The sequence below is a fragment of the Giraffa tippelskirchi genome, chromosome 14 (assembly GCF_054371585.1).
Source record: "Giraffa tippelskirchi isolate mGirTip1 chromosome 14, T2T-mGirTip1v1.2.pri, whole genome shotgun sequence".
Lineage (NCBI taxonomy): Eukaryota > Metazoa > Chordata > Mammalia > Artiodactyla > Giraffidae > Giraffa > Giraffa tippelskirchi.
The window spans coordinates 47,382,491-47,406,584 of NC_137288.1; the positions used below are offsets into that span (position 1 = coordinate 47,382,491).

The window sequence follows — 24,094 nt, forward strand, 5'->3', positions numbered from 1 at the left end:
GAAAAATTAGGGGAAAATATAATCGACAAATTACGGGAGGAAAAAGAATTTCAGGTACAGGTAGAGGAACCCTAAAAGCAGTGAAAGTTGAGGGCAGGGGTAAAGTTGTCCTTAAGGAAGTTAAGTTCTCTAGGTTAAACATCCTCTTTCTAACAGAGAATCAGGAAGTAATTCCACTTCATTTCAAAAGAATTACACAAAAGGAATGCTTGCTAAGCAGAAAAAAAAAACAAACAAACTAGAATAAGCCCTATGGATATCAAATCACAGAATATTAGAGGAGAGAGGGACTTTCCTGGTCATCCAGTGACTAAGACTCTGCACTGCCAAGGTGGGGGGCCCAGGTTCAATCCCTGGTCAGGGAACTAGATCCTGCATGCCATGACTAAAAGTTTGTGTGGTGCAGCAACTAGAGATGCCACATGTTGCACCAAAGATCAACTATCCTGTGTGCTGCAACCAAACAAATAAAAAATATATATGCTTTCATTTTAAAAAGGAGGACTTCCCTAGGGGTTGAGAGGTTAAGACTTCCCCTTCCAGTGCTACGGTGGTAGGTTCAATCCCTGGTCAGAGAGCTAAGATCCCACATGCCTCAAAGCCAAAACATAAAGCAGAAGCAAAATTGTAACAAATTCAATAAGGATTTTAAAAATGGTCCACATCAAAAAATATGTATTAGAAAAGAGAGTCCATCAGTACCTAAGCTAGGTGATGAGGGAACTAATAACAATACTCTGCCTCTAATTGGTTTTCAAACTCTGGGCCTAGATATTTTTCTCTCAATTCAAAGCTGAGAAAATGGGGGTGAGGGTAGGGGGTGGCGAGTGAGAACTATGGAATAAATTTCTGCAGTATAAGACAAAAAAAATCTCCTAAGAACTTGTTTTGAAGTCTTCATCCAATACTGATTTATTACAGGAAGAGGAAGACATTTAGAAAGATGAATTTTTAAAAATCTACATGTCCATCAATGGATGTATAAATGAACAAAATGCGGTATTTCCATATACTGCAATACTATTTATCCTTAAAAAGGAAGAAAATTCTTATACATTACGTGGGTGAACTTGAAGATATTATGCTAAGTGAAATAAGCCAGACACAAAAAAGATAGATTCTGTGATTCCACTTATTTGAGGTACCTGAAATAGCACCTCATTCATAGAATATTATGAATAGTACCAAAGTCATAGAGATGAAAGGTTGCCAGAGGCTGGGGTATGGGGGGTGGGGGTATGGGAAGTTGGTGTTTAGTGGGTACAAGAGTTCAGTTTGGGAAGATGGGATGTTCTGGAAATCACATCCCATCTTCCCAAACTGAAGATGGGTGGTGATGGTTCCACTGCAATGTGAGTACAGTTAATATCACTCTTCTGAACACTTATACATGATGAAAGAGGTGAATTTTTTTTTTTTTAACAAAAGCACAACAGGACAAATCCACATTTTATTTATTTTCAATAAGTTTAAATCCTCGAAGGGTACAGCATCACACGGATTCTGTGTCCAATGGCCTTAGCAGGAAGGTTGCTTTGGAATTTGGCACGAACCATGCCACTGTTTCCATGAGCCCGAGTTATCTTTCCCCAGATTACTCTGGTTTTGTCAGGTTTTCCACCAGGAGTTACTGTGTTGTTCTTTGCTTTGTACACATAAGCACATCTCTTGCCTAGATAGAATTCAGTTCCATCTCGAGCATATACACCTTCAATTTTCAGGAGAGCAGTGTGTTCCCTTTGGTTTGGTAGACCCCGTTTATAGCCAGCAAAAATGGCCTTGGACCACAGCCTTCCAGACATATTTGTCATTTTAGAAGTCCTGTTCCCAGCAGGCCTCCACAGGGTCCAAGATGGCTGAAAGAGGAAAGAGGTAAATTTTATGTTATATGTATTTACTACAATTAAAAAATATTCCCCAAATCTATTTAAAAAGTCAAGAAAGTACATAGTATATGATTTTACTTCCAAGAAGTTCTAAGACTTGTAGAACTAATCTATGGTGATAAGAATCACAATATAGATTAACCTATATTAATGAGCTATTTATGGTGAGCTAATTATGGGAAGGGGGATAAGGAACTTTGGGAATGTTGAAAGTGTTTTAAGCAATTGATCTGGTGGTGTTCACACAGGTGTGTACATGTTTTAAATTCCGTTGAGTTGTACCGTTAAGATTTGTGCATTTTACTAGATCTAAGTTATACCTTTTTATTCAAACTGATGTCTATGAAATACAAATAGGGTATTAAAAAGAGAGAGCAGGCTAAATTGAAATGAAAACATATTGAGGGCAAAAGGAAAAAGAAAGTCTTTAAGGAAACCAAATTTTTTAAATGCAGTAACTCAAATAAAATCCATTCTGGAGGTCATATGTAGCAGACGTCTCAGTGCAGCAAATAAAATCAATGTCTCAGAAAACAAACTTCAGAAGCTTTCTCAGAATGTAGAATAAAATAAGAGAAAGAGAGATAGGAAGACAAAGATGAGACCCTAAGTACTGATAATAGACATTCCAAAAGATGAGATAAATGAAGCATATGCAATAACCTAATAAGAAAATTTCAGTGAGGTGGAGAAAGATCTTAGTCTTTTATAAAGTTCCCTCTTCCAGAAAAAAAATTATGATAAGAGATCCACCCCTGGGATTATCCCAGTGAAGTTTTTGAATTTTAGAAATATACAAAGGATTCTGTAAGAGCTAAACAAGAAAATGTTGACTATAAAGTAACAAAGCATAGATTGGTCTTTTTCTTTTCTTCAGCAGCATTAAGTCTAAAGATGATAGTGGAGTAAATCGAAAGAATTTTTAGGGCAAAGATTTATGAACCCAAAAAACTGTGTCTAGCAATGTTGTGAAGACAATAGACACTCTTAAAGATGTGCTAAACCTCACTTAAGTATTCTTCATTTTTTTAATTATTTAAAGTTTTAAATGAGTTAGGGGTTTGAAATGGACAATGTGAAGAATACAGTCAGTAACTATGTAATATCTCTGTATAGTGTCATATTGCAACTAGATTTATCATGGTGATCGAATGAATAGAAATATTGAATCATTATGTTCTGTAATGGAGATTAACATAGTGTTTGTAGATCAATTATATTAAAAAACCAACCAACACAGAAAAAGAGATCAAATTGTGGTTACCAAAAAGGTAAGGCAGGTGATGGGAGAAAGAAGTGGATGAAGTCAGTCAAAAGGTACAAATTTCCAGTTGTAAGGTAAGTACTAGGGATACAATGTACAATACGATAAATATTAACACTGCTGTGTGTTATATATGACAGTTGCTAAGAAATTTTAGGTGAGATTCAGACATGGTTTTAACTATGCTGAGAACATTATTGCAATTCTCTTTGTAATCTGATTACTTCCAGGAGAAAGTTTCAATTTTGCATGTTTCTTTAATACTTGCTAATATCCTTTTTTGATGATCCAGCGGATATTGGCAATTTGATCTCTGGTTCCTCTGCCTTTTCTAAAACCAGCTTGAACATCTGGAAGTTCACAGTTCACGTATTGCTGAAGCCTGGCTTGGAGAATTTTGAGCATTACTTTACTAGCATGTGAGATGAGTGCAATTGTGCGGTAGTTTGAGCATTCTTTGGCATTGCCTTTCTTTGGGATCGGAACGAAAACTGAACTTTTCCAGTCCTGTGGCCACTGCTGAGTTTTCCAAATTTGCTGGCATATCGAGTGCAGCACTTTCACAGCATCATCTTTCAGGATTTGAAATAGCTCAACTGGAATTCCATCACCTCCACTAGCTTTGTTCGTAGTGATGCTTTCTAAGGCCCACTTGACTTCACATTCCAAGATGTCTGGTTCTAGGTGAGTGATCACACCATCATGATTATCTGGGTCGTGAAGATCTTTTTTGTACAGTTCTTCTGTGTATTCTTGCCACCTCTTCTTAATATCTCCTGCTTCTGTTAGGTCCATACCATTTCTGTCCTTTATCGAGCCTATCTTTGCATGAAATGTTCCTTTGGTATCTCTAATTTTCTTGAAGAGATCTCTAGTCTTTCCCAATCTGTTGTTTTCCTCTATTTCTTTGCATTGATCGCTGAGGAAGGCTTTCTTATCTCTCCTTGCTATGCTGCAATTCACGGGGTCGCAAAGAGTCAGACAGGACTGAGCGACTGAACTGAACTGAAATGGATAGGGAGTTGTTTCAAATTATTTGCTTTTAAGAGTCAGCCTCATCATTGCTAAGACCTATACATACATTGAGGACTTCCCTGGTGGCTCAGATGGTAAAGCGTCTGCCTACAATGCAGGAGACCCGGGCTCAGCAAAATGGCTTGGTAAAAGACCACTACATATATTAAATTCAGTACTGCTCCTTTATACCAATAATCATGAAATAATCAGAACATAGGTCCTATTCAAGACAGCAACCAACATTTTAGAATCCCAGAAATAATCCCAATGAGAAATATGTGTTGCCTAGGTGATAAAAATCTATAAAATTTTGTCAAGAAATATTTTTACAATTTTTGAAAAAATAGAGTTTACTGATTTTTGAACTGGAAGATGGAATATCATAAAGTGTTCCTGCCAAATTAAGTCATAAAATATTTTCAGTTAAAATAGTAATGTAATGAAATGCAATACAGACTGAGGAGGTACTTGAATATTCTTAAAATCATATGGAAGAATAACTGGTTAAAATAGTTTGGGAAAATATTTTAGAAGAAAAGTAACAAAGAAGGAATAACTTTTCTGGGTTATTAAAATAATCACATTAACTGCTGCTGCTGCTGCTGCTAAGTCGCTTCAGTCGTGTCCAACTCTGTGCGACCCCATAGATGGCAGCCCACCAGGCTCCCCCGTCCCTGGGATTCTCCAGGCAAGAACACTGGAGTGGGTTGCCATTTCCTTCTCCAGTGCATGAAAGGGAAAAGTGAAAGTGAAGTCGCTCAGTCGTATTAGACTCTTCGCGACCCCATGGACTACAGCCTACCAGTCTTCTTAGGTAATAACAAAAGTAGATGAATAATCCTACTTCTAGTTGATGTTGGAAAGAACGATTTTTCTCCAGGGTCCTCTTTTAAATTATGCTTATGTGACTGGTATTTAAATAAAAGTACATCAGTGATAGCAAAACACCAGGGCTGCCACCACACATGACGTCAGCTCGCCCCAGCAGGTGTGCTGCACCCAATGTGTGTGACCATATGCTGCAGTCTTGGTGACATCCCATCGCTGTGGTGGAATGACAAAGACAGACTTTGTCACTGATAATTAGGGGTACACAGTGTGAGCATGGGTCCAGCTTCCTGGATTAGCTCAGAGTAAATGATTTAAGCTCTCTGGGTCTCATTTTCCTCCTCTGGGAAATGCAGACAATAAGAGTACCTACCTGCTAGGGCTGCAGTCATAATTAAGTGTGATGATGCCTATAAAGTGCCCAGGGCAGGATCTGGCACATAGACCTATCAGTCTAATGTTGGCTGAAATATACCAACAAGTGTACACTTACCTGAACTACCTCATTAATGCATGCTGCATGCTCAGTTGCTCAGTCATTCTGACTCTGTGACCCTATGGACTGTAGCCCGCCAGACTCCTCTGTCCATGGGATTCTCCAGGCAAGAATACTGGAGTGGGTTGCCATTTCCTTCTCCAGTGCATGAAAGGGAAAAGTGAAAGTGAAGTCGCTCAGTCGTATTCGACTCTTCGCGACCCCATGGACTACAGCCTACCAGGCTCCTCTGTCCATGAGAGTTTCCAGGCAAGAGTATTGGAGTGGGTTGCCATTGCCTTCTCCGATATATATGCACACCTACATATATATACAGATACATACATACATTCATATTTATACTCATATAAATCAATAAGAAAAATCCCAAGGCCCAACTAATGAATAGGCATAAATCATAAATTAATTCATAGAAAAAGAAAAACAACTAATTAACAACAAATGGCAAAATATTCAACCTTGTAGTAATCAAAGATATGCAAATTAATACAACAGTGAGCTAAGATGTTAATAATGACACATTTCAGCACCAGTGAGGAGGTATTAAAAGGGACATAAATGTCTGTAGCCAGGGACTCCCTAGTGGTTCAGTGGCTAAGGTTCTGTGTTCGAAACACAGAGGACCCAGGGAACTAGATTACACATGCCACGACTAAAGATCCTGCATACAGCAACAGAGTTGCTGCAACTAAGACCTGTGCAGCCAAATAAATAAACAGTAAATAGTAAAAAAAATAAATAAATAAAATAAATATAAGTAGCCAGAGTATAAACTTGCATCACTATTTGAAAAACAATTTGGCAAAATACATCAAAAGTGTTTAAAATGCTTTGGCCCACTTCTGAGAATCATTTTGAAGGAAATAATTTTCAATTAAGGAAAAATTTTATAATATAAAATAAAAAAAATTTTTTTAAGGGAAAAAAATCCAAAAAAAGAAGGAAAAGAAAACAACTTTATGCACAAAAAAACTTAGTGAAAACTTATGTGCAAAAAATCTTTATACTAGCACTATTTATAGTAATGGTTAAATAAGCTATGATAAATTTCTGGACTGGAATATTATGCAGGTATTAAAACTTATATTTAAGGTAAATATGCTTATACAAATCATTATGTAAACTGAAAAGTAACCAGTATATGAGAACGGTACATACAGCATATAAACAAACAAACCTCTGCAGGGAACAAAATAATTACAAAAAAACTCCAAAATTATCAATAGTGATTATAGTAGAGTGGTGGGAATATGGGTGAATTTTGTTCTCTTACTTTTCCATATTTCCCAAAATCTTAAAAATAAGCATGTACTATTTTTATAAGAAAAAAAAACACCCATGAGTATTGCTTTTAAAGGCCTAGCATATGCCCTAGGGAACGCATGAAGCAGTAATGACAAGAACACATAAACAAGAGCATATGTATTAATTCAACTAGCAGAGCACTAACATCGCCTGCAAATAAAAAGCAAAGTTTATAAAGGGTCATGGTTATTCGAAAAGAATATGCAGGCAGCTCAGATCTTTGCTACCCCACAGACTGTAGCCCTGCCAGGCTCCTTCTCGGTCCATGGACTTTCCCAGGCCAGAATATTAGAGTGGGTTGCCATTTCCTTCTACAGGGGGTCTTCCTGACCCAGGGATCGAACCCGAGTCTCTTGTGCCTCCTGCATTGCAGGTACATTCTTTACTGCTGAGCCACTGGGGAAGCCCCTAGAAAGAATATGTAGAGTATATAAGGTAATATTTACATGTTGATGGGGAAACATGAGGAATCAGCGCCTCTCTTCAAGTTACAGGGATTTTAGAGATGTTATGTTTCAACTGGGCTTTGAATGAAAGGGAGGGGGAAAATGGTAAAATCTCAGAAACAGACGTTTTTCTGTTTCCACATGTTTGGCATGGAAATCATTTTTTTTTTTAATTTAATTGGAAGATAATTGCTTTACAATGTTGTGTTTGTTTCTGCCATATAGCAACACGAATCAGTCATAATTATAAATATATAAATATATCCCCACCCTCTTGAGCCTCCCTTCCTCCTCCCATCACCCCTCTAGGTCATCACAGATGCCAGGCTTGGCATGGAAGTCTTAAAGTTGAGACAGAGATGAGTGATAAAAGTTGTCATGAAAAAAAAAAAAGGGAAGTAGATGTTGAGCGAAGAGGCTGTCACTGCCAAAAAAGGCAACTCACCAATTACAGGCCCTTAAGAGGAAGAATATAAGTACCTAAAAAGCAATGGGCCAGGAAGCTCACAACTGGGACTCAATGGAGGGGTGCTGGGTGGGACAAGGGAAATGTGGACAGGAGGCTCTTGGAAAAAAATGAAAGAGAGTTTGTGATCAACCAGGCATATCTGATATTATCTCCTTGATCTGGCCTTTCCTCTCTCACTAGGGTCATGTGTACACCATCTCAGGGGTTCCATAAACACAAACTATGGGGGAAACCCACCCTTGGAATGAACATGCAACATCAGACATTTACATCCTGGAGCTTGTGAGTGTGGTAACAGAAGGGTCCCCAAGGTGGCAATAACATAGAGCAGGGAAGTAGCTGTTTTACAGAAATCTGTTTCCTTCTATTTCTCCATTCTGTTTCCAGGGTCAGTGCAAGTATTTTTGCAGTTGAATGGAACAGCAGCTTCTAAGAAATATAAAACAGATGTTAGAGAAAGGCATTCCAGGGTGAGTCAGGAGAAGCCCTTAAGGGCGCCCTGTGCTCATGGCTGGCTCTACACTTTTCCTTGCGGGAATCTTGATAGATGCCAAATCCTCAACTTTCCTAGGCAGCACCTAGGCTACCTAGGATGTAACCGTGTTACTACTACTGTTCACGTAAAGGATGTAAACATGTACATCTACTACTGTACACCTAGTAGATATAAACATGTCAAACTACATTGAATCCCAAGCTTGAATGCTCTGTAGAAAGAAAACAAAATCTTGCCTGATCTCAAGAGCACTCTTGAGTAAAGGAACATATTCTTCCTGATTCACGTCACAGATCTAGAAAAATGTTACATATAAACTACTTTGTGGCAAAATATTAATCATATAAAACCAACTTCCTAAAACAGAACTGAACGTAAATTTTCACAACTTCGAGTTTACTAAACTTGTTCAGAATCAATTGAAGCTCTTCTAGACTAAAAAAAGAAAAAAAGTAATGCCCTTTTGGAAAGTTACATGAAACATAATAAGTATCATACTTTCTTGGAAATGTTAGCTATAGTTTCTGTAGGAACTTAGCCACATAACATTCTTAACACATTTGTGGTATGCAATTTTGAAATTACATGCAATTTATGGCACTGAATTACAATTGATATGTAATTTACAGTATGTACCTGAATTTTTGGTATGTTTTTAAGACAGACTAGACATCACTATGCACGAAATTGAGAAAATATTAAAAAACAGGTGAAAATGTGTTTATATGGGAATATGATAGCTTTATAATTTTTAGAAAATCTGAAAGCATTCTTTAATGTGATTAAAAAGCTTTTACATTTCTTTTGTACAAAGATTTTATTGAAGTAAAGACAATAAACATGAATTAATTTGTCATTCCTTTGTGTGTGTGTGTGTGTGTGTGTGTGTGCTCACTCGCTCAGTCGTGTCAGACTCTTTGTGACCCCCACGGACTGTAGCCCACCAGGCTCCTCTGTCCATGGGATTTTCCCAGCAAGTACACTGGAGTAGGTTGCCATTTTCTCCTCCAAGGGATCTTCCTGACCCAGGGATTGAACCCACATTTCCTGCATCTCCTGCACTGCAGGCAGATTCCCCACTGGGGAAACTCTGTCATTCCTTTATAACACTTGATTGTGGACCACTTCCTCGTGTCATGGTTAAGATACAGAAAAGTATGAAAGGTACTCTCAATATACGTCTATATGCACTTTCAACTATGAATATTTTTTTTTGCCTGAAACCCAACTGTTTGGTCATCTCATGCTGAGAAACTATCCCAAAACTTAGTGGCTCAAAGTAGCAACCATTTTCTTATGTGTTCACAATTCTGATGTGTAGGCAGTGTGTGGAGGGATTAGCTTGTCTCTATTCCCTGTGGCATCATCAGGGGCATTACAAATGGCTAGGGACTGCTGGAACGGCTTGATGTGGGTCAGAAGTCTGGAATCCCTGTTCTCTACAGATTCCTCAGTCATCTTCCATCTGATGTCTTCTTGTGGTTAGTTAGCTCGGGTTTCTTCACACCATGGTGATCTCAGTTTAGTTGGACTTCCCAGAGCACCAAACCGTTAGTTGCCAGGCAAACTCACAAAGTTTAGGCTTGATATTGGCACACTGCCACTTTTGCTGCACCCTGCTGGTTAAAGCAGGTCACAAGGCCCCAGCCCAGATTCAGTGTGGGAGGGGCCTCCAGGAGGGGGTGAATACTGGGAGAGAGGGTTCAATGAGGACCTTCCTTGGAGGTTAATCACTACATCACTGTTTAGGAAAGAAATTCTGTAAACAGTAAAAGGAATCTATTTCCTACCAAATAACCAAAAGCAAAGGAATGCTGGACTTAATTGTCTTTCACTATACACAAGTCTACACCCAAATCTTTCTACTTTTTCCATGATCTCTCCCAACTATGCCTCACTCAAATTCTTTTAGCACCGCAGTCTCTTCATTAGGTTCTAGCAAGAGTCTCATCTAAATTAAACATTTCCAGATGTTTGAATTCCAAAAACCAGAAAAATTATAATTATAACTAACTTGATATATTTGCTTAAGCTGCCAACTTTGTAATTTTTCAATTTCCAAGTTGAAAACATGAAAAAAACTGTACCATTTCCTGTTACTCTTTCTTCTTAAAGCAAAGTACATTTAGTTTTCTTTTTTAAAAAGTAGTCAAGAGAATTTCAGATTGAAAGACAGTCTTAAAGTAGAACTGCTTACTTTACAAACACGCCACCAAGGATGGCCACTGGTTCCTGGACCCAGTGTTCGGAAACCTCTAGTCAAGTCACTGTTACTGAACGCTGTCAAGATCCTTTTTATTCACACCTTGCTCTTTTCATTTCACATTTTTCCCTAACGACTGAAACCATATTGAGTGGGTGCTAAGTCACTTCAGTCTTGTCCGACTCTTTGCAACCCCATGGACTGTAGCCTGCCAGGCTCCTCTGTCTGTGGATTCTCCAGGCAAGAATACTGGAGTGGGTTGCCATTTCCTTCTCCAGAGGATCCTCCCAACCCAGGGATCAAACCTAGTTTCTCTTATGTCCCCTGCATTGACAGGTGGGTTCTTTACCGCTAGTGCCACCTGGGAAGCCACCATATTGATCACTTTGCAAGTTTTATAATTCCCTTTTTATATGGAGTCATTTATCCGTGTGATGTAAACAATACAATTGGGAGATAATATTAGGGCCTCCCCAGTGGCTCAGTTGGTAAAGAATCAGCCTGTAATGTAGGAAATCCGGGTTTGAGCCCCGGGTTGGGAAGATATCCTGGAGAAGAGCATGGCAACCCACTCCAGTAATCTTGCCTGGAGAATCCCATGGAAGAGGAGCCTAGTGGGCTACAGTCCATAGGGTTGCAAAGAGTTAGACATGACTGAAGCAACTTAACACACACACAAACATATTGCCTAACAGATGGTAAGCACTTAGTATGTGTAATCAGTATTATATTCTTATTCTATTTGTACATGCTATCAATAGTTTGCAACTGCATTTAGAATTTTAATATATACTTTAAGGGTGATCTCAAATGTCCACAATGCTTTGAAGAGACTAGTGACAACAGAATTTTAAAGTTAGAAAGGAAATTTAATGTCATATAAGTCTATTCTATTACAGGTGAGGACGTCTCTATTAAAAAACAAAACACTGTTACAGAGTCTATCTTACGGTAAAAGACAACTCGCATGGGGTTACAATAATCAGATAGCCCTGTCGATCAGTAAAATATATAGGCCCCACCTATATTTCTAGTAGTTTGGCCAGATGGACTTTCAGTCCCACTTACATTTATCAGGACCACTCAAGTATTGTCTTAGCTACCAGCACTTTTTCATGTGCCCAAGTGGAAAGCAGCATAATGCTCACAGTTCTGAGAAACAACAAAATTCCTAAGACTACCTAAAAATGGTAATAAGAAAGGACAAGCAGGGTTTAGCAAATTTATTTTAGGGCAACTGCCAGATTTATTTTAAGCTCTATGCTTAAAAATAAATTTAATTCACATGACTGGCTTAAAATACTGGAGCCAAGAAGAATCACTGCAAAAGCATTTAATAAAATACCTGAAATTTGTCTCATTGTTTGTCTTTTTGTGAGGACTGACTTTTATCTTCACTGATACTGTGGATTTTATAGTTCAATATTTCTTGCATCTAACACAATGCAAACAGAATGCCATTTTTCAAACAATAGTACATTTTCCTAAGCTCTGACTCACAGCAGAAAGTTGGTGTGCTGTTCAGATGTTGTACGGCGCTTTTTATAAAGACAATTGGTTCGTCTGTAGCCTTTTCCAGTGGAGGATAAAACATCCACATTTTCGATTTTTAGCAATCCTTTATTTGACCTGTGAGTCAAACTGAAGATTGATTGGAAATGAATTAAGGTGGATTTCCTGCTACAAGTACCTTATCAGCGGGTTAGGTAAGGCGTCTCACCCTCTCCCACAACAGTCAATGAAGCAATTGAATTAGGAGGAAAGGCCCATTATTTTCATGTTCTACTTCAGTCTAGTAAAATCACAATTATAAGTTTCACTGAATGTTTTTAAATCGAAACGGCAGGATTACACATCAAGAAGAGAGCTACAGTGGGAGGCTTGATGTAAGGGCACTAGTATGAATAACTTAAAAAATATTGATTTTTTTTTTTTCCTATGAGATTATTCCCCCCCCCCTTTTTTTTTTAAACTAAACTGAGCTTGACTTCTACTGACTGTATCTTCCGGAGTCCATAGTTTAAAGCTCCCCTGACACACACGCTGAGTTTAGAGGGTTCATGTACTACATTGCTTTGTAATTTTCCCATGGAAGCAAAAACGTGTTAAAACGACGTGGGGTTCACGGAGGGCTGACGCTGAAGCACTACTGAAGACCAGCCTGCGCTGGTGCTAAAATGTTGGTTCCTGTCGGCGAAGAGGCACCGTGCCTTTAAAAAAAGAAAAAAACAGTATCTCCAAAATAACAATAACAAGCATCCTTTCTTGCCACAACTCTCCCGACCACTGCAGCCCAGAGGAAGCAGAGCTGGGGCAACGGCCAGGACGCGACAGAAAGCGGCGAGAGACCCTCCCCGTGCGGACCTCACGCCGCTTCCCGAGCCCTGCGTGGCTGCTCAGAGCCTGCCGGGCCGAGGGCGGTGCCACCCGCCGCACCCAGTCCACACGTCCAGGCTGCCAGCCTCCCCGCCCGCCCGCGAAGCCCCGGGTGTGCCCCGCCTTCCGCCCCGCCCGGCCCAGCCCGGTCCTGCGGAGGCGCCCAGTGCGCGCGCGCGCGCGGCGCCGGCCTGGTTCCCCTTCCGAACGTCCGCGCTCCGCATGCGCAGTGCGCGCCGGCGGTCTCCGTTTGTTTGAACAGGAAGGCGGACATATTAGTCCCTCACGGCCCCCCTCGCCTCACCCCCCCTCCACCCGAGCATTCGCCGCGCGACTCGCCCTTTCCCCAGCCGGGGCCGCAGCGCCTCTCAGAAGTTTCCCGCAGCCGCAGCCGCCGGGACCCGACTCTCGTCTATCCTCGCCGCCCGCTCGCCAGCCCGTCCTCCCCCGAGCCTCCACCGGGCACCGACCTCGCCCTGCCCCGCCGGACACCGCGGCAGCAGCCCCAGCAGCGCCGGGACAAAATGGGAGAGTGAGGCTGTCCAGTGGGGGACCAGCTCCTGGCCGAGGCGGATCGGGGCGTCGGGCCGGGCCGAGTGGAGCCGGGGATGCGGGGCTAGACCGCCTCTAGCGCCTCAGAGCGGAGCGGGCCCGGCCCGGGGCCCGAGCGGCGGCGGCGGCAGCTGGCACAGCTCCGCGCCCGCCCTTCGCATTCGCCTTTCCTCTTCTCCCTCCCCTGCTGCCCGGAGGAGTCTCCACCCTGCTTCTCTCTCTCTTTCCCCCCTCCTGCCCGTCTCGGCACCGGGAACCCTCCATGGCGAAGGCGGCCGGGGCCCGCTAGGCTGCAGCCTTCCGCCGGAGCGACGGCGCAGTCGGCCGTCGTCAGGAGCTGCCGGGTGGGATGCGACTTTGGGCGTCCGAGCGGCTGTGGGTCGCCGTCGCCGCCGGCCCGGGGTCCGGAGCGCGGAGATCCCCTCAGTGAGGGGGAGGAGGGGGCACCGGGCGCACCTGGTGACCCTGGGGTTCCGGCTCCCCCGCCCCGCGGCCGCGAACCCACCGCCGGAGGAAGTTGGTTGAAATCGCTTTCCGCTGCCGGTGCTGGTACGAGGGTATTGTCACAGCAGCAGCAACATGTCGACTGGGGACAGTTTTGAGACTCGGTTTGAAAAAATCGACAACCTGCTGCGGGATCCCAAATCGGAAGTGAATTCAGATTGTCTGCTGGTGAGTAGCCCTGTTCTCTCGTGCTTGTCTGAGTCTCTGTATTTATTTCCTTCCTCTTGCTCTCAGTCTGGTTATCTGCGAAAGAAGTTTCAGGTGTACATCATCTTGGAAAACACCAGAACCCGGCGTTTTCCCTGAGGAATCTTGGAGTCCCTCTAAAATCTCCTGCCCTGGCCCGGTGTATCATTGGACTGGCTCTGAATTCCCTGAACTTTCAGATCTGACTCAGTTCATCATCACGCAAAAGATATAAAATTCTGTTGCAGGCATCATATAAAAAGGTACCACGTCAGAGTTACTACTACGTCTGTAGCTTATTGAACCGCGAGCTTAGTTATGAACTTTCCGATCGGTTTGACAGTGAGGTTGGAAAAGACTGCTTTCCATTTGCATCTGCTTAGCTCCTTAAGGGTTTAATTTTTAGACTTGTGACAATGGAGAATCGATTTTGAGGAAGTGGTGTTTGAGCCAAAGTGTCATAGGTGATTTGAGTCAGAGGAACTTTTTGCTGGACTGTTAAGTGTAAAAGCCCAAGCTAACTAATGATAGATCATCACAATATTAACGTCTTTTACAGTACTGTTGATTACAAAAGTACTGCACAGATATTTTGTCATAACTGCCTTTTTTGGTGTTGTGCTTAACATGATTGATTTTGTAGCATTCTAAAAAAGTTTTTATGATATGAAAGGCCAAAACACTTTAAAAAATTCTTCAGTGTTTGATAGCATGCACAGTTATCTATAGATAATTGGAGTTCTTAAGTTTTGTCAATTTCCCCTAATACTGATAGCTGTAATCTATTTGTAAGCAAATTTTTCCGTTATCAAACAACTAACAGTTATATAATTATTCTGTTTTGGTCCAAACAAAACCACTTTATCTTTAAAGTTGCCAGGAATATGTATCTGGGTAGTAGTTTACAACCTTCTCAGGGAATTAATGTTAGATGTACACAGTATTTGGGATTAAAGTTAGGTGAACTAAATGATGCCATTCAGAGAAATAATAACCATTTTAACATCTTATCTTGAATCAGGAAAATGTAAGTTAATGTATGAAATTAATATACATTTCAGTTGCTCAAAATAGCTGTGTATATATATTTTTTAAAAAATGTATGGGTCTACAAGAGAGTTTCTCTCCAAAGCTTTCTAAATAACTCTAAAGCATCTTTGACTGAAATAAGAGTTGTGGATTGTATATTTGAAATGTCTCACCCACATTATGGATGCTGTTCATATTGAGAAACAAAAAGGAGGGTTGATGCTTAATACAGTGGAAAACTATATATATATATTTTTTTAGTTGAAAACAATATTGAGTATAAGAATATTCTCAATACTGAGAATTAGAGAAGGAATTAGAACATTTCTTTCTAGGAAGGATCTCTAGAATTTTTAAGAAGTCTCATTCTTCTTAATACTTATCCAGTTTTTGTATATCTTTGATTTTGCCTTGTTTTTTGATCTCCTTATTCCATGGAGCAGTGTTACAGGGAATGTTTAGTAGGTGTTTTTTGGTTTGTTTTAGTGGTCTTCTAGCCTCTTGTCGTAGTTTCATTTGGTGGGAACCTCATGAATTTTTTGAAATGTGGAGGATACTGGGAAATATAAGTCATGAACTCTGAAAATACTAATCTCATACATATTCACAAAATAAAGCAAAACACAAACTGAGAAAATATGTAGGAAGTTTCAAATGACTGGTATAGGTAATATATGCTCTCGGATATTGAAAGGAAGAACTCTGAGTTGATAGAGGATGTTGGATGCTGGATGGATAGGATTTGGGTAGAAGGTACTCAAAGGGGGAGTGGAAGATAACATGAATTGAGGGTGGAAACATGACTGGCTGGCACATGTTTAGGGGAAGAGAAGATAAAGCTAGAAGGATAGATTGGGGTTAGAGCATGGAGGATTTGATTGCTAGGCTAAGGCATTTAGATGTTTTTCAGAATGTTGTGGCTATTAAGTATTTGTAAATAAGATTATGCCAGAATGAATGAAGAAGGTGAATGTGGTAGTTGTGTGCAGGGTGGGTTGTGTGGAGAGAGACTAGAAATGGGGTGAGATTGGACATTTAAAAAAATTATTGTAATAGCCCAGAAATGATTGAAGCTCCAAATTGGGTCATTTGGATGGGGAAGAGAATTGATGGAATTTGACTGGCAGAGTTGGGGAGAAGGGACAACTAAAAAAAATTAGATGACTCTAAGCCTGAGTTATAGGAAGACTGATGAAAACATGGGTGAAACAAGTCAGGTTTGGAAATCACTTGGGAAGAATTGACAACAGATGAGTTTTAGGTTTATTGTGTTTGAGAGGATAGTGGGACGACCACAAAGACAAAATCTGTAGACGATTGGAGATGTGAAACTGAGCTCACAGTTAAAGATAACATTTGAAAATCATCTGATAGAGGTGCAAGTTGAAACTGATGTAATGATAAAAGGGTGAAAGAGCAAAGAGGAGGAGTCAAGAAAGTGGGCAGGCAGGCAGAGCCACCCAGAGTTAGGACCCCCAAGTATCTTAGAGCCCACGACCTTAAAGAACTATAGTCAACAGACTTATTCCCCCACCCTCTTCTTTCTGTTTACTTCCATAATTATTTATTGTTAGCTGTTAAAATTTTATTATATTAATCTGAACTTGGTAAAGATTGAATTTTTCTTTGGAGGCAAAATCCCTTCTCCAGATTCTTAGCGTTTAGCATGAATTTTCTATTTTATGTTTCTTATCAAGCATTCATTCTTTCATTCATTCAACCATTTAGAATGGCCTACCAGATGGCCTCATCTTTTTCAATGAGTCTGTTTTTACTCTTTCCTGTTCGGACTTTGGACATCTGATGTATTGTAGGAACAATACCCTTTTAAAATTGATTGACTTTATCTATTTTTTGGCTTTTGTTGCTTTATTTAGCTGATACTTATTGAGTAGTATGTATTATGTATACATATTATGTATTATGTGCCATGTGAAACACTGAAGTTCTGATATATTTTTGATAATCTCAGGAAAAAAAAGTTGTCAAATTATGTTTTCTTGACTAGGTCCCTTCTTCAGAAATGAAAGTTCCCACACCTTTTGCTTTCCGAAGAATTTGCTGGCAAAGGGTCTTTTAAACCACCTCACCCATCATGAAAACAGCTTTTTTTGTTGAGTGTTAGTGGTTATACGATAATGTAACTGGGAGAAGCCCTGATGAATGATTTCTTCAACCTTATATTGAACACATAGTTTAAGAACTAGATAAGCACATTTTTCATGTTGCAAATACTAGTAGAGTCTGCAGATAGTAAGGTAATATGGTACCCATTCCCTTGTTTCTCAGATCATCCACATTGCTCAGTAATTTGGTTTTCTGTCAGCCAGATTCTTTCCAGTGTCCTAATGGTTCTCTTACTGTCCATGTAATAGTTTATGATTATCTAAGAGCTGCTTTCCTTTTCCCAACTTTTTTTCCTCCCTGGGTTTGTTTTAGTCAGTGGAGGTGCAGCAACGATGGTGGCATGAAGGGAAGGGAACCAATGGTAGTTGAACAGTGCGTACATACTAAGTTCCAGCACTGCTGTTTGCTTTGTGTGCGTAACTACCATCTCTCATTAGTCAGTTTTTCAGAAGGCAGATGTTTCAAGTTTTTGTTTTTGAGTTTTTCCTCTTTAAAGTCTCTTTCTGGGCTTTCTTGACCTACTGATTTCCTATCTTTTCATTGCTGACTTCTTTTTCTCTCATCCTCAGTCTTGGTCGCCATAATACTTAACCTTTCTTTTCTCCTCTCCTGAAGAATTGATCCATTCCTACATCTTTGACTGGTATCATCTCCTTACTCATGATATCCTGGTCTTTACTTTTTAGTCTTTTTGCTGTTTTTGAATCCTAAATACCTGACTGCCTATTTGGCATCTCTACGTGGATGTCATATTATTACTCAAATTACTAATATTCCAAAAATAAGCTTTGTCCCATGTAACTTACCTGTTAACACTGCTAGAATGCCTGTCACTCAATTGGAACTTTTGTTGTGTACTTTAACTTTGACAATCCTAGGTCACATGTTGGATTATTTCAAAAGAGTGTGGCTAGCATTCCATATTCTAGATTATTGCTGTATAATGCCTCTATGTGTCCTGCCAGTTGAATTGGTCACATTTGGGTTTGTATTACTGTTGGTGGAATGAAAAGACTTTGAGGTCATTGAATCTTTGGGCCTTAAAGCTATATGCTTGTCAGTGTTCATAATTTATGAGTTAATGAGTGTTACCAGTATCTGTTGCATATCCAGTTAGTTTCGGTCAGAATGTTTTGATAGTATGTTGCAAGATTAAAAAAAAAAAATTACTTCTTTCATTCAGCAAATCTTTGTGTAGGTTCTAAACCTGGATTCAGATGTAGGCTCTGCCATAGTACTTACCAGATGATTGTTGGTAAATTCTTTTAACCTCTCAGAGCTTATTTCATCTTCAGGAAAGTGGGGGGGATAATAGTACTAGATTTTCAGAAGGATTATATAAATATAGACAAACCAATTATCACAACATGTGGCATTTAGGTAGCATTTGTTAATTGGTGACTATTATTTTTGTCATATTTACAGTATTCCTGTTACATGCTAGTTACTGTACTTAGGCTGGAAGTTGATATTTATTGTGTTCTCTAAGGGCAGAGTAATTTATCTGGCACTTCAAACCATGCTCATAAATTCATAATCCAGCTCTACTTTATTTGAAGTGTGCAAGCCAATTGTTACTGAAAATGGAGACATTTAGATGAGATTCAGTACTGCGAGGAGAGGCTTTTGAAGACTGTTTATTCATTTAGTCATGATTTATAACATCCCTACTTTGTACCAAGGGTTTAGATTGATAAAAAAAAACAGTTGGGAGCTGGTTTGTAGAGATGTAGTTTTCTTACTCTTTTTCTGCATATATTACACTTTCGCTATTCTGTTTAACAGGCTTTGCACTACAGGAACCTTGTGGGTGTATAGAGAAGTGGCTCAGTAACAGCTGAGACATGAATTGGGCCATTCATTAGTTTTTCGAGTCAGAAATGTTTTTAATCCAGAAGAAGGAACCACATATAATATTTTATAATGAACAAAAGAGTGAATATCCAGTTTTCGATTAGATTTTGTATAACTCTACAGTTTTATCTCACAATTACAAGTTTTGATGTTGTTGTTTATGTAGTAAAAACTAGAGATTCTTTATGACATATGACAGAAAGGCATACATATCATTGAAGACTACATACAGAGTTCTGTTGCTGAAGATGGTCTGGTAGCTCCCCTTTCCCATTACCATCCCTGCTAACAGAGAGACACATCATTTAGTTTAAGCCCAGAACATAGCTGATAAATACCTCACACATGTGTGTACAAGAAGGTGAATAGATACGACTGTTTCACAATGGAAACATTTTTCAAAAATACCCTGTTAGCATGGTATAGTGAGAAGTACACTGGACTGTAAATTCAGAGCATTGGCCTATCCTTGTTTTGCTGTTAACTCACCATATAACTAAGTAAATCTTTTTTTCTTACCTGGGCTTCAATTTCCCCAGTGAAGAGTTGGGCTGTGTAGTTGCTAATGTCCATTGCGTCTCTAAAATTTTATAAGTGTTTATTATGATTCCTTAAAAACTTAAAAAGTTGTGTTATTGATTTATTATTAAAAAGGAAAATTTAAAAGTTAAGTGATTTGGGGGGTAGAAATATAAGAATAGGGAACATTTTTGGTAAGTGCTATTTTTGCAGCTAGTTCTACATAGCTTCAGAAGATCACCCTAAAATAATTTTTGTTATATTTGGCAGTTATTCTTTTTTGCATTTATGACTTGTGCCATTATTTTAGGGGATTGTGCTGTTTGAACAGAGAAAGCAGTAATTGTGCTTTTTGAAACAGAGAACGCAATAATTGAGTTACTCATTTGTATTTCCATTAAAATATGTGCATGTGCTAGTTTACTTCTCTTATCTCTTTGTGCCCACCTCACCCCGAATTTGGGATTGTGAAATGTAAGAGTACACATTTTCATTATAGTTTCTAAACAATTAGTAGTAGGTTGGGTGTTTAAATTAATGTCCAAAGTTTGATGTCTTAGGTGAGAGATTCGTCTTATACTTGTATTTTAAGTGTAGGCTAACCCGTGTCCCCCTCTTTTTTCCTATGCTTATTTATTGTTATTTAATTTTAGTTTATTATTATTCCCAGACTCTTATTTATAGTCTTTATACCATACTTCCTAAACTGATTTTTGGCAAGAAATTGAAACTTTATCTCAGGTTGTTCCCTGGAACTAATTTTGAAATAGTGAACTATGGTTAACTCTTCTTTTTTCTCTTTGCTGTTATTCATTCATTAATGAGTAATGAATTCATTTATTCAGCAAGTGTTTATCTGGTGTGTACAGTGCGCGAAGTGTTGTGTTCAGCACTGGGGACACCATGGGGAGTGAAAACAGAGGGCCCTGCCTTCACAGAGCTTACAGTCCCAGGAAGAGGGTAAGTTACGAGCAGACATGAGTGGGGCAGGCCTTGAAGGGGAGGTTACGAGATACTATCATGCCTTTTCTTTAAGGTGGGGTATGCTTAAAGATTTGTGGTGAAGTAGTCTGAATATATAATTTTCAGATACAAGCCTGTAGATTTTGTACTGGATTCCCTTGAGGACGTGTTAAAAATGGAACCTGGGCCTGTGCCCAGACAAACAAAATCAGAATTCTTTGGGGTAAGTCCTAGGATTCTGCATGGGACATGGACTCTTAAGACAGGCTCAAGTTTGGAAACTATGGTTGTAGGGAAGGAACATGAGTTTTTGTTTTGTTTGGTAATTTTATAAATGAAAAATTTCAAACATTCACAGAAGTGGGGAAAATAGCATAGTGAACCCCCACTACCAAGATTCTGCAATTTTCAAAATTTTGTCACACTTGCTTCATCAAACACCCTTTTTTCTTGCCAAAATATTTTAAAGCAAATTCCAGACATTGTCATTTCACCTTACATACTTCAATAAACATCTCTTAAAATTTTTTTCTTACATTAACACAGTGGCCATTATCGAGTGTTAACAAAATGAAAATCACCTTGGTACCATGAATTCCCAGTTTATATTCAGATTTCTCTGGTTGTCTAAAACAATGTCTGTTTTGCAGTTGTTTTGTTAGAATCTAGATCTGGACAGATTCTGTTTCTATGTGTGTTTCCTAGGTCTGTTATTAACAAATCTCTTTTTAATGTTGAGCAGTGCCCCCCCCCCACCATCTCCTCTATCCACTACCCACATTGTCTTGTTCAAAGAACTAGGTCATTAGTACCAAACAATATTTCACATTCTGGATTTTTTTGTTTGTTTTCTTGTCATGTCATTTAACTTCCTCCTATATTGTCCATATTTTCCATAAGTTGATAGTTAGATCTAAAAGCTTGATTTAATTATTTCACCTTTTAGTCAGTAGTGTATCATAGATTGTATTTTCTTTTGCATCACTTCAAGAGGCACACAGTATCTGGCTGACCGACCCTTTAGAATGCTAAGGTTCATCAGTGTGTTCAGGTGGTGATAGCCTGTAATAACTTGCTTTGTAAAATCCTTTAGTATCCTTTCAGCTAATGGTTCCATCCATTTATAATTTTTAGCTGAAGCAGTTATTCATTAGGGAAAGCAAAATAATGGTTTTCTAATTATATCATTCCTTTCACATTTATTAACTGTAATTCTTCTCTTACGAGAACATAAGCATTTAAGAACTTTTACTCATCGTCTGTAGGGCTGTTTGCTTATCATGATATAGAGTTCATAAAGTACAGGATGAATGCTTCAGCCTTTCTCTTTATTTATTTATTTTTTAATTTTTATTGGAGTATAGTTGATTTATAATGTTGTGTTAGTTCCAGGTGTACAGCAAAGTATTAATCAGATACACATATATCAACTTATTTTTTTTTTTAAGATTCTTAGTCTTTCTCTTTATTTGCCACTTTTCAGAGTAAGCATTTTAGAGGTTTAGTGTGCTAGACATGGCACAAATTGGGTACTGAAGGGAAATTAAAGGGGGCTATTTACAAACATACAGACAGTATTTAAGGAAATCAGTAGGAATAGTGGAGTACCCTGGGACAAGAAACACTGGAGAGAGACCTGCTATCACCTCTACGCCTGAAGGGACAAAGGAAGAGAGCAAGTGGGAAGAGTGGCCTTATGGAGGGGGCTTTTTGGCTAGGGCTGTGTTTTTAAGTAGAGAAAGAACCAGGGAAATATATCCCCTCCCACCCTACAGTCTCCTATTGTGGGCTCCCTTTACCTGAAAAGCTGGTATACAAAAGAACCCATTGCTCCAGGCAATAAAAAAGTAAAGTGTTAGTCGTTCAGTCGTGTCCAACTCTTTGCGACCCCATGGACGGTAGCCTGCCAGGGTCCTCTGTCCATGGGATTCTTCAGGCAAGAATACTGGAGTGGATTGTCATTCCCTTCTCCAGGGGATCTTCTTCACACAGGAATTGAACTCAGGTCTCCTGCATTGCAGGCAGATTCTTTACTATCTGAGCTACCAGGGAAGCCCCTGTCCATAAAGGTCAGCAAATAAGATAGACCCAACGCTTATTTATCTCTCTCTCTCTTTTTTTTTTATTTTTGGCATCATTGTGTAAACCATTAAAAATGTATATATATACCCACTCCAGTGTTCTTGCCTGGAGAATCCCAGGGACGGGGGAGCCTGGTGGGCTGCCGTCTATGGGGTCGCACAGAGTCGGACACGACTGAAGTGACTTAGCAGCAGCAGCAGCAGCAGCAGACATGATGTGTTTCAGTCAGTTTTTGTCATCTTTGCTGTGCTCAGTTTGTCTTGTCTTTGACTAGTGGAAGCCTCTACGTTGACTCCCGTGTTGCTTGACTATAATCTTAATAATCTTTGAGGAACTTCCTTGTTTCTTGGTGTAATAAGATGCTCAGGATCTTCTTGTACCTTTTTTGCCCCAGACTTGGAAGTCAGCTGTTAGTGGGGAATGATATTCTGACACTGCAGCCTGGATGCTAGGAGTACTCATTGCTGAATGGTTGGTGAGTGATAGTGGGATGGGGTCTGAAATCCTGAATTGTACTCTAGTTGACGTTGTAAATTGAAAAAACTGTATGGCCTTAGACAGCATATTTACTCTCTGACCCTTGTTTTTCATTAGGAGTATAACACAAAATTCACTAATTGAAACCATCTCCAAATTGTTAGATACAAGTTGCTTTAAATTCCCAACCTTATTAAGAAATTGTTTTAGATTTGTCTTCTATCCTTTTGTCAATTTTTAAAATTGTAATAGTTCTTTAACAGTAGGACAAAGAAAATGTTGCTCTGATTTTTATCATCCACTCTAAAAGTATTTACTTATCTCACCCTAATTGTATTTCCTCTGCTTATTTCTAGTAATACCTAGTCATGGAGGCAGTGTTGTCTAGTGGTTGAGAGCATGTGCTTTGGAGTCAGATTATGTGATTTTGAATCCCAACCAGATCAACCACTTAGTAGCCTTGTGAGTTTCGGCAGAAGTCTTAACTTCCTTAAAACCCAAATGCATGCATCATCCTCAAATAAGATTAATCATAGACTCTTATAGGGCTGTTAGGAATATTAAATGCGATAATGCTAGTGCATGTAACATGTTTTGGTTAGTTCCCAGCATTTAGTAAACATTAGCTATCATTATCATCATTATCGTCATTATGTCTTCATAATTTGTCCGGGAAAAAGGGACTTTGGTGTTGATTGACCAAGTGCATTATTAACTACTGCCCCACTCCACAGACCAAATTTTTTACTTAGTTGAGTGATCTTGGACAAGTTATCTCACTTCTTTGAATGTGAATATATTTAATCTGCAAAATGAGAATCATGATAATATTTCTTCATAGGTTTAATCATGAGGATTAAGTGAAATAATTTATTTGCAAGTTCTGTAAGTCCATCCAGTTACTCCTTTCTTCGCTATATTTTTATGTTACAAATTTGATGAAGGTTCCACTGTTAGAAACACTAGTACTTGGAAACTTGGGAGAAGACTAGGAGATTTTTTATTTCAAATGTTC

The 24,094-nt window shown here is 39.3% G+C and overlaps 2 protein-coding genes across 5 annotated transcripts in view; one reads left to right on the plus strand and one right to left on the minus strand.

Moving 5' to 3' along the window:
• Positions 1-1,412: 1,412 nt before the first annotated feature.
• LOC145534418 (large ribosomal subunit protein eL33-like) lies at positions 1,413-13,984 on the minus strand. Of its 3 annotated transcripts, none has more exons than XM_081561814.1 (2): positions 13,966-13,984; positions 1,413-1,856 (listed from the first exon to the last, which is right to left on the minus strand). In XM_081561814.1, the coding sequence occupies exon 2, from the start codon at positions 1,809-1,811 to the stop codon at positions 1,470-1,472; it is 342 nt and encodes a 113-aa protein (XP_081417940.1). In that variant the 5' UTR covers positions 1,812-1,856; positions 13,966-13,984; the 3' UTR covers positions 1,413-1,469. The 3 variants fall into 3 exon arrangements, with proteins under 3 accessions (XP_081417940.1, XP_081417938.1, XP_081417939.1); XM_081561812.1 differs by lacking the exon at positions 13,966-13,984 and adding an exon at positions 7,982-8,134; XM_081561813.1 differs by lacking the exon at positions 13,966-13,984 and adding an exon at positions 7,949-7,978.
• ROCK1 (Rho associated coiled-coil containing protein kinase 1) overlaps positions 13,028-24,094 on the plus strand; it is a 120,170-nt gene continuing 109,103 nt past the window's right edge. For both annotated transcript variants that reach the window (XM_081561793.1, XM_081561794.1), the window contains exon 1: positions 13,028-14,010. In XM_081561793.1, the coding sequence (XP_081417919.1) occupies positions 13,918-14,010 (93 nt within the window). In that variant the 5' untranslated portion in view covers positions 13,028-13,917. The remainder of the gene's footprint in view (positions 14,011-24,094) is intronic.

Bases quoted from the DNA above. Each gene is read 5' to 3' on its own strand.
- LOC145534418 (XM_081561812.1), bottom strand. From the start codon at position 8,035: ATGTTATTGCCACCTTGGGGACCCTTCTGTTACCACACTCACAAGCTC. The intron at 1,857-7,981 runs GTAAATGTCTGA...TTCCTCTTTCAG, and splicing joins ACACTCACAAGCTCCAGGAT to CCATCTTGGACCCTGTGGAG.